Source organism: Dicentrarchus labrax, unplaced genomic scaffold (genome assembly GCF_905237075.1).
Source record: "Dicentrarchus labrax unplaced genomic scaffold, dlabrax2021, whole genome shotgun sequence".
NCBI lineage: Eukaryota > Metazoa > Chordata > Actinopteri > Moronidae > Dicentrarchus > Dicentrarchus labrax.
The window spans coordinates 22493671-22503966 of record NW_026136723.1 but is presented as its reverse complement, the minus strand read 5'-3'; the positions used below and the strand labels follow the sequence as shown (position 1 = coordinate 22503966).

At 44.5% G+C, this 10296-nt stretch overlaps 1 protein-coding gene across 1 annotated transcript; it reads right to left on the bottom strand.

Annotated features, from left to right (window-relative positions):
• Nucleotides 1-3113: 3113 nt before the first annotated feature.
• Nucleotides 3114-9190, bottom strand: LOC127358309 (proteoglycan 4-like; the record flags this gene model as incomplete). The annotated part of the gene is made up of 2 exons (XM_051391301.1): nt 3114-8131; nt 9169-9190. Coding segments are annotated over 2 exons (4992 nt in total), but the record flags the coding sequence as incomplete, so codon positions are not given.
• Nucleotides 9191-10296: the final 1106 nt, after the last annotated feature.

Below are 10296 nucleotides of genomic sequence, written 5' to 3'. Positions count from 1 at the left end.
GATATTTCATGTTATATTTAACCCTGTAAAGCCCAAACTATTAAATAATTGTCAGAAAATTCCAATTCTTTGAAACTGGAGCCTTTATTGGTCCTTCTGAACATACCAAAAAAAAAATTCAAATATCAATTTCCATATAGGAGTTTTAATTTGTATCATATTTGATACAGCGGGTCACAATGCTCAAAGATTCTTTTTTGTCTTGAACAAAAAATACACCAACAAAAGCAATGCAGCAATGGAACTGGCAGGGAAGTCTGGAAGAAACCACATGTGTCCACTTCCTGATTAATGGCAGTCTTGTAGCATGGCTGGAAAGCCCTCTAGTGAGCAGATTACTGCCCCCTGGTGGATTATCCGTGCACTGCATTATATAATTGTATACATCGGGTTTTTCAGGGAAAAAAATTGTCACACTGCTCATGTGGAGGGCTCAAAAACTCATGTATCACATATGATACGTTTGGCGTTATAGGGTTAAGTATAACGATAAGAGTAGAGAACATCTGATGAACTGTACAATGAACTCAAACAGTGAACACAATAACATAATATAATATAACATAATAACTGCTGGAAGTTGGATCAATTTTGAGCTTTTTTTAAACAACTTTTCTAAGAGGCTGCTTATGAGACAGTAAAGGCTCTGCTGAATATAACTTCAGGTTCAGGTCTTCAGAGTTTAGATCTTTAATAATAATCTTTAAACCTAATTTAGTTTTTTTCACAGAAAAAAATTAAGTGTCAAGATGTAGCCCTGCTGTGAATATTTTTAAGTTTTCTTACACCCCTTAAAATTAAGAAGGCCTTTTGACCCCCTGTGAAGCTTTGGCGACCACTAGTGGGGGTCCAGACCTCCAGGTTGGGAACCACTGCCCTAAAGGGCACTTTACTGTGTTTTAGCTACCATATGGGGCAAACAAGAGGACACTTTAGCTGTGAGTTTCCCCCGGGGATCAATAAATTCCTAATTAATCTGTTAATCTGTAATAATACATTATAATACATAATTTCTTTGTTGGACACATTTTGTATTATTATTCTGAATCTGCAAAGTAACCAGTAACTCATGTTGCAGTGATGTAAAAAGTCTAATATCTGCCTCTGAAATGTAGTGGAGAAGAAGTATAAAGTCATATTTCATGGAAAATGGAAATATTCAGTACAAATACCTCAAAACCGTACATGAGTATATGCACGTAATTGCTTCCCACCTCTGTGTAAAAGAGAGATGACTAAAAGTTATTTTTAATTTCACAATTGTTCGCCACCATTTTTTTTGTTGTTGTTTCACTAAAAATAGTCCTACATGTTCTGTGGCACTCAACAGTGTATTTAAGAGACCATAATTTATATTATTTAATATATTTAATGTTGTGAGGGCAAACATTCGCTCTCTAAATGTTAATCACTTGGTGTAGTCTTGATCAATCAGGCACAAATTCATTGAGTAAAATGTACCATGTAAGTATAAATCATACTAAGATAAAATAAAAACTTTTAACGTAATAAAATCACATTGTGGGAAAATATTTTGTTTTCTTCTTTTGAATCTTTTGTGGGTTGGACTTTATTTTTATTTCAGCTTATAAAGAGATTTAGTGGTGTGTTTTGAGTATTAACAACACATTTTAAGTTCATTACACAACCACAAAGTGATTTTTTCCTGTGTGTTAAAAGGGTTTTTACAGAATAAGCAGAAATATATGTAATTTTGCAGAGTTTTACAAGGGTCCTGACCTCAGTCACTGCTATAGGCAATATGTACGTATTTTCTTTTTACCTAAAGACAACTTTACAAGTCTCAGTTGATTTACAGCTTTGACCGAAGTGGAACAACAAGGGTCAAGAGGTTCTTGAAAATTACAGGCCTCATGTTCAAAATGTTCTGCATACTTTCAGTCAGCAGAGTAATATTTGATGGGTCTTGTCGGGAACTTTACCTGCCTGAAGCCTGTTATCAGTCACACGTATGTAGAATAGGAAGGCGACGATTGAGTCCTGAGGTTTTCAACAGTTAAGATTTTAAGGGAGATTTAAAAGGTCAAGTGTGTAAGATTGAGGAGGATCTAATGCCAGAAATGGAATATAATATTTATGGGTGTGTTGTTAAATAGCTTCTCCTACACACTTCACAGCCTGTTCTTATTTGCAGGTTGTCAAATACAAACACGAGCGGTTGCAATCTGCAAATTCACCGCTTGATGCCAGTAAATCCTACACATTGGTACTTTAAGAATAAAGTTAAATGTTTCTGTACATTTAATATTCTTATTAAACTTTGAGGAATTAAGCTCTCAAGTCAGGAGGTTTTGACTATTTCTTGACTTTTACATCCAAATTCCAACCTGAAATTCTGCCTCTTAAATTTTGACCTCAGAATTCAAACAATCTTCTAACTAAACTAAAGTCTAAGATTACTAAAAATAACCTCTAAATTCAGTAATCTCCCTCCTTCCTACCACTGACATAAAGTATATTCATGTTGATGAGGTGTACATATGTAATCATTTAGTTTGTAAACACCATTAAAATTTAATTTAATTAATATCCATGTAGATTACTGGCTATGTGGTTGGATTTATGTAATGTGATGGAGGAAGTTTACGACATCACCACGTACCTTCAACTGCGATGACATCACTGTACAGGACTGACAGAAAATATTTTGTTAATTTATTGTTTTCCTCTTTTCGTGTATATCACATTTTTATCTTATTTGCTGTCTTAAGTGTTACTATATTCCTCTTTAAACACCAGTATAACACCAAATACATGCACTTTTGTTTCTAGCAATGCAGGTGAGTATTAAATGAAGTTAGTCAATTAGAGGACAAACAACTGTTCCACCTTTTCTTACAATTTATTTATGTTTTCAGAATAAAACATCCTTTTCCAGAATTGTACAAGATAATCTGATTTACTTAAGTGATACATTTCTTATTCAATTTACCCTCTGTGACAATTTCGCCTTCTCCACTGAGGTTCTGGCTTGCGCACTATTGCAGGAGGGATGTTAGGGAGCACAGCGGGATATGACTCAGGTATCGCTTCTGGTATAGTAGCTGGTGGATTTATCAGTTGTGGTCTGTGTTCAGCTGAATCATGTTCACTGAAGTGTTCTTTATCTTCATCTGCGGTGTGTGACTCAGGGGTTACATTCAAGTCATGCTCAGATGTTGGTGATTCCGCTTGAGGTCCTGCTGCAGGTGTGGTGTGTGAATCAGCCGGTGGCTCTGAATCCTGCTCAGATGTTGATGATTCTGGTGTAGGTGCTGGTTTAGGCACAGTGTGTGGAAGCACAGGCTCATGCTGATGTGTTGGTGATTCTGGTTCAGGCTCTGGTGCAGGTGTGGTGTGTGAATCAACTGGTGGCTCTGAATCCTGCTCAGATGTTGATGATTCTGGTGCAGGTGCTGGTTCAGGCACAGTGTGTGGAAGCACAGGCTCATGCTGATGTGTTGTTGTTTCTGGTTCAGACTCTGGTGCAGGTGTTGGCTCTGAATCTTGCCCAGATGTTGTTGGTTCCGGCTCTGGTGCAGGTTTTGGCTCTGAATCTTGCCCAGATGTTGGCGATTCTGGTTCATTTTCTGGGGCAGGTGTTGGCTCAGAATCCTGCGCTGATGTTGGTGGTTCTGGTTCAGGCTCCTGTGCAGGTGTTGGCTCTGAATCTTGCCCAGATGTTGGTGGTTCTGGTTCAGGCTCCTGTGCAGGTGTTGGCTCTGAATCTTTCCCAGATGTTGGTGGTTCTGGTTCAGGCTCTGGTGCAGCTGTTGGCTCTGAATCTTGCCCAGATGTTCGAGATTCTGGTTCGGCTCTGGTGCAGGTGTTGGCTCTGACTCTTGCCCAGATGTTGGTGGTTCTGGTTCAGGCTCTGGTTCAGGTGATGGCTCTGAATCCTGCCCAGATGTTGGTGGTTCTGGTTCAGGCTCCTGTGCAGGTGTTGGCTCTGAATCTTGCCCAGATGTTGGCGGTTCTGGTTCAGGCTCTGGTGCAGGTGTTGGCTCTGAATCTTGCCCAGATGTTGGTGATTCTGGTTCAAGCTCTGGTGCAGGTGTTGGCTCTGAATCTTGCCCTGATGTTGGTGGTTCTGGTTCAGGCTCTGGTGCAGGTGTTGGCTCTGAATCTGGCCCAGATGTTGGCGGTTCTGGTTCAGGCTCTGGTGCATGTGTTGGCTCTGAATCTTGCCCAGATGTTGGCGGTTCTGGTTCAGGCTCTGGTTCAGATGTTGGCTCTGAATCTTGCCCAGATGTTGGCGGTTCTGGTTCAGGCTCTGGTGCAGGCGTTGGCTCTGAATCCTGCCCAGATGTTGGCGGTTCTGGTTCAGGCTCTGGTTCAGATGTTGGCTCTGAATCTTGCCCAGATGTTGGCGGTTCTGGTTCAGGCTCTGGTGCAGGTGTTGGCTCTGAATCCTGCCCAGATGTTGGCGGTTCTGGTTCAGGCTCTGGTGCAGGTGTTGGCTCTGAATCTTGCCCAGATGTTGGCAATTCTGGTTCAGGCTCTGGTGCAGGTGTTGGCTCAGAATCCTGCCCTGATGTTGGAGGTTCTGGTTCAGGCTCTGGTGCAGGTGTTGGCTCAGAATCCTGCCCAGATGTTGGTGGTTCTGGTTCAGGCCCTGGTGCAGCTGTTGGCTCTGAATCTTGCCCAGATGTTGGCGGTTCTGGTTCAGGCTCTGGTTCAGGTGTTGGCTCTGAATCTTGCCCTGATGTTGGTGGTTCTGGTTCAGCCTCTGGTTCAGGTGTTTGATCAGAATCCTGCCCAGATGTTGGTGGTTCTGGTTCAGGCTCTGGTGCAGGTGTTGGCTCTGAATCCTGCCCAGATGTTGGTGGTTCTGGTTCAGGCTCTGGTGCAGCTGTTGGCTCTGAATCTTTCCCAGATGTTGGTGGTTCTGGTTCAGGCTCTAGTGCAGGTGTTGGCTCTGAATCTTGCCCAGATGTTGGTGGTTCTGGTTCAGGCTCTGGTTCAGATGTTGGCTCTGAATCTTGCCCAGATGTTGGTGGTTCTGGTTCAGGCTCTGGTGCAGGCGTTGGCTCTGAATCCTGCCCAGATGTTGGTGGTTCTGGTTCAGGCTCTGGTGCAGCTGTTGGCTCTGAATCTTGCCCAGATGTTGGTGATTCTGGTTCAGGCTCTGGTGCAGCTGTTGGCTCTGAATCTTCCCCAGATGTTGGTGGTTCAGGCTCTGGAGCAGCTGTTGGCTCTGAATCTTGCCCAGATGTTGGTGGTTCTGGTTCAGGCTCTGGTGCAGGTGTTGGCTCTGAATCTTGCCCAGATGTTGGTGGTTCTGGTTCAGGCTCTGGTGCAGCTGTTGGCTCTGAATCTTGCCCAGATGTTGGTGATTCTGGTTCAGGCTCTGGTGCAGCTGTTGGCTCTGAATCGTCTCCAGATGTTGGTGGTTCTGGCTCTGGTGCAGCTGTTGGCTCTGAATCTTGCCCAGATGTTGGTGATTCTGGTTCAGGCTCTGGTGCAGGTGTTGGCTCTGAATCTTGCCCAGATGTTGGTGGTTCTGGTTCAGGCTCTGGTGCAGGTGTTGGCTCTGAATCCTGCCCAGATGTTGGCGGTTCTGGTTCAGGCTCTGGTGCAGCTGTTGGCTCTGAATCTTGCCCAGATGTTGGCGATTCTGGTTCAGGCTCTGGTGCAGCTGCTGGCTCTGAATCTTCCCCAGATGTTGGTGGTTCAGGCTCTGGTGCAACTGTTAGCTCTGAATCTTGCCCAGATGTTGGCGGTTCTGGTTCAGGCTCTGGTGCAGCTGTTGGCTCTGAATCTTGCCCAGATGTTGGCGGTTCTGGTTCAGGCTCTGGTGTAGGTGTTGGCTCTGAATCTTGCCCAGATGTTGGCGGTTCTGGTTCAGGCTCTGGTGCAGGTGTTGGCTCTGAATCTTGCCCCGATGTTGGTGATTCTGGTTCAGGTTCTGGTGCAGGTGTTGGCTCTGAATCTTTCCCAGATGTTGGTGATTCTGGTTCAGGCTCCTGTGCAGGTGTTGGCTCTGAATCTTGCCCAGATGTTGGTGATTCTGGTTCAGGCTCTGGTGCAGCTGTTGGCTCTGAATCTTCCCCAGATGTTGGTGGTTCTGGCTCTGGTGCAGCTGTTGGCTCTGAATCTTGCCCAGATGTTGGTGGTTCTGGTTCAGCCTCTGGTGCAGGTGTTGGCTCTGAATCTTGCCCAGATGTTGGTGGTTCTGGTTCAGGCTCTGGTGCAGGTGTTGGCTCTGAATCCTGCCCAGATGTTGGCGGTTCTGGTTCAGGCTCTGGTGCAGCTGTTGGCTCTGAATCTTGCCCAGATGTTGGCGATTCTGGTTCAGGCTCTGGTGCAGCTGTTGACTCTGAATCTTCCCCAGATGTTGGTGGTTCAGGCTCTGGTGCAGCTGTTGGCTCTGAATCTTGCCCAGATGTTGGCGGTTCTGGTTCAGGCTCTGGTGCAGCTGTTGGCTCTGAATCTTGCCCAGATGTTGGCGGTTCTGGTTCAGGCTCTGGTGCAGCTGTTGGCTCTGAATCTTGCCCAGATGTTGGTGGTTCTGGTTCAGGCTCTGGTGCAGCTGTTGGCTCTGAATCTTGCCCAGATGTTGGTGATTCTGGTTCAGGCTCAGGTGCAGCTGTTGGCTCTGAATCATGCCCAGATGTTGCCGATTCTGGTTCCGGCTCTGGTGCAGGCGTTGGCTCTGAATCTTCCCCAGATGTTGGCGGTTCTGGTTCAGGCTCTGGTGCATGTGTTGGCTCTGAATCTTGCCCAGATGTTGGTGGTTCTGGTTCAGGTTCTGGTGCAGGTGTTGGCTCTGAATCTTTCCCAGATGTTGGTAATTCCAGCTCTGGTGCAGGTGTTGGCTCTGAATCTTGCCCAGATGTTTTTGATTCTGGTTCAGGCTCTGGTGCAGGTGTTGGCTCTGAATCCTGCCCAGATGTTGGCAGTTCTGGTTCAGGCTCTGGTGCAGGCGTTGGCTCTGAATCTTGCCCAGATGTTGCCGATTCTGGTTCAGGCTCTGGTGCAGGCGTTGGCTCTGAATCTTGCCCAGATGTTGCCGGTTCTGGTTCAGGCTCTGGTGCAGGCGTTGGCTCGGAATCTTGCCCAGATGTTGGCGGTTCTGGTTCAGGCTCTGGTGCAGGCGTTGGCTCTGAATCTTGCCCAGATGTTGGTGGTTCTGGTTCAGGCTCTGGTGCATGTGTTGGCTCTGAATCTTGCCCAGATGTTTGCGGTTCTGGTTCAGGCTCTGGTGCAGGTGTTGGCTCTGAATCTTGCCCAGATGTTGGTGATTCTGGTTCAGGTTCTGGTGCAGGTGTTGGCTCTGAATCTTTCCCAGATGTTGGTGATTCAGGCTCTGGTGCAGGTGTTGGCTCTGAATCTTGCCCAGATGTTGGTGATTCTGGTTCAGGCTCTGGTGCAGCTGTTGGCTCTGAATCTTGCCCAGATGTTGGTGATTCTGGTTCAGGCTCTGGTGCAGGTGTTGGTTCTGAATCCTGCCCAGATGTTGGTGATTCTGGTTCAGGCTCTGGTGCAGGTGTTGGCTCTGAATCTTGCCCAGATGTTGGTGATTCTGGTTCAGGCTCTGGTGCAGGTGTTGGCTCAGAATCTTGCCCAGATGTTGGTGATTCTGGTTCAGGTTCTGGTGCAGGTGTTGGCTCTGAATCTTTCCCAGATGTTGGTGGTTCTGGTTCAGGTTCTGGTGCAGGTGTTGGCTCTGAATCCTGCCCAGATGTTGGTGATTCTGGTTCAGGCTCTGGTGCAGGTGTTGGCTCTGAATCTTGCCCAGATGTTGGTGATTCTGGTTCAGGCTCTGGTGCAGGTGTTGGCTCAGAATCCTGCCCAGATGTTGGTGGTTCTGGTTCAGGCTCTGGTGCAGGTGTTGGCTCTGAATCCTGCCCAGATGTTGGTGATTCTGATTCAGGCTCTGGTGCAGGTGTTGGCTCTGAATCTTGCCCAGATGTTGGTGGTTCTGGTTCAGGCTCTGGTGCAGGTGTTGGCTCTGAATCCTTCCCAGATGTTGGTGGTTCTGGTTCAGGCTCTTGTGCAGATGTTGGCTCTGAATCTTGCCCAGATGTTGGTGGTCCTGGTTCAGGTGTAGAGTCGGGTTCAGTTGTTTTTTCTATGTCCTGTTTCGTTTGCAGCTCAGTCGTCGTTTGAGGCTCCTCTCTCTTTCCACCTTCCCCACAGTTGCACGGTTTGAGTAGAATTATGTTTTTAATGAGTTCCGCACTGGGGAAGTTCACACTTAAGATCCCTAAGCAACCTTGGTTTACGGACTTTTTCTTATGTTCCACAACAAAGTTATTAAGCTTCTTGTTAACTGTTTTAGCCAACGTTTTAGGACTTTGATGAAATGATGCTGCAGTGTCAGTCAGCACAACGTGATGGTTACAGAGGTGTGACTTGTATTCCTTTATTTTTTCTTCAACATTGATTAGCTTGTCATATTTGATGAAAAACGATTTAATGTTTACTGTTCCTTGATGGAAGCTGTTACTCTGGAGTAAAACAATCTTTCCCCTTGCCTGTTTCATGTTTGGTACTGACAAATTAGTCCATATTTTGTTTTTGAACTTTTTAATCAATTCATCTATCATTTGTAAGACCTTCTTCTCAAAAAACCCATGTATTTTAATTTTCAAAAGCACAGTCTCACTCTTGTTCCTCCCTAAGAAATTAAAAATGATCTTCAGGACTTTATCAAATTGAATATGTTGCCAAAACATCCAGTGACTATCACGGATATAAATATGGTTTTGGACAGATAGCCAAATCCCAGCATGCACATCAAAATACCGTATTCCCACATTAAGTTGCTTGTCCAAATCCCAAACTTGACATACGGCAAGTGGTCCTCCGTATAATGATAAGCTTTCATGTGTTCCAGGAATGGAGATAGCAGATACTGGAGTCTCATCAGGGATGGATTTCATCCAGTTCAGGTTATAATCTTGTTGATTTAGGGTTGAATAATCATTGAAACCTGTCCCTGAACCCGAACAGGTGGTTATTCTGGGTGGGGAAGACAGGATACTTGCTAATTTTAATATTTCTTTGGATATTTCAACATTAGATAAAATTCATTATTTAACAACAAGCAAATAAAAATCACTTAGTTTAAGTGTTAAAGCATATTCTTATTTGCAGAGTAGTGAGATATGGTGAGAATAAGTAAAAAACACAATACAATTATCAATATTAGGTTAAACTTACAGTGACAGAAGCCAGAGATAATGATCGATCCCCATAATTGGTTTGTTGGTTAATCGCCGGTGAGATCAGTCAGGATTTGTTCGGTTCTTTTTCCCAGATGTTTACATTTTTGTCTCCACAGTCAATTTGTAAAGCACTTGGAAAGCAACCGTCGACATGACTATGACAAATAGGCAGTTGTCTCCGTTGGAGCGAGCTGCTCCAGTGTACATAAAGATAAAGTTTTCATTTGCATGTTTCTACTCTCTAATCTTTTATTCGAAATGGGAGGTAGAGTGAGAGAAAGAAAGAGACAAAGAAGTGTGGGCATCGTAAAAGTGAACATGATGATATCGTATAGTTAGGAAAATGTGGCTTCAGAGGAGATACAACTACAGGTATCCTTAACTCACTGTGTGTAGCATTCATCCAGGACCTAAACTAAATTAATAGAAGATTTTTGAGCGCATATTTGCGCGGTGAATTTGCAGATTGCAACCGCTCGTGTTTGTATTTGACAACCTGCGAATAAGAACAGGCTGTGAAGTGTGTAGGAGAAGCTATTTAACAACACACCTATAAATATTATATTCCATTTCTGGCATTAGATCCTCCTCAATGTTACACACTTGACCTTTTAAATCTCCCTTAAAATCTTAACTGTTGAAAACCTCAGGACTAAGTCGTCGCCTTCCTATTCTACATACGTGTGACTGATAACAGGCTTCAGGCAGGTAAAGTTCCCGACAAGACCCATCAAATATTACTCTGCTGACTGAAAGTATGCAGAACATTTTGAACATGAGGGTGTAGTGTGTGGATTGTGTTTCAGTGTCAGACAAACTCTGTGTATGATCATTATTCATAATAAAGATTGAGGGCCATGCAAATTACGTGAGGGTGCCGTAGCATGAGACATATGAGTGGCGTCAAACTACTCATCTAAACTCTGTGAATACTCTGTGTTGGAACTGAGGGGCAAACCATTAAAAATAGCCCCAAACCCAAAGTATGCTGACAATAGTGTCTCATACTTTTGGCCATAGCTTCCTGTATGGATATTGTGATATTTCTTGCAAAAAAAAAAAAAAATATTAGATTGCTTCTAACACACCAACTTTGAGGAGAAAATATTCACTTGCTTCACAT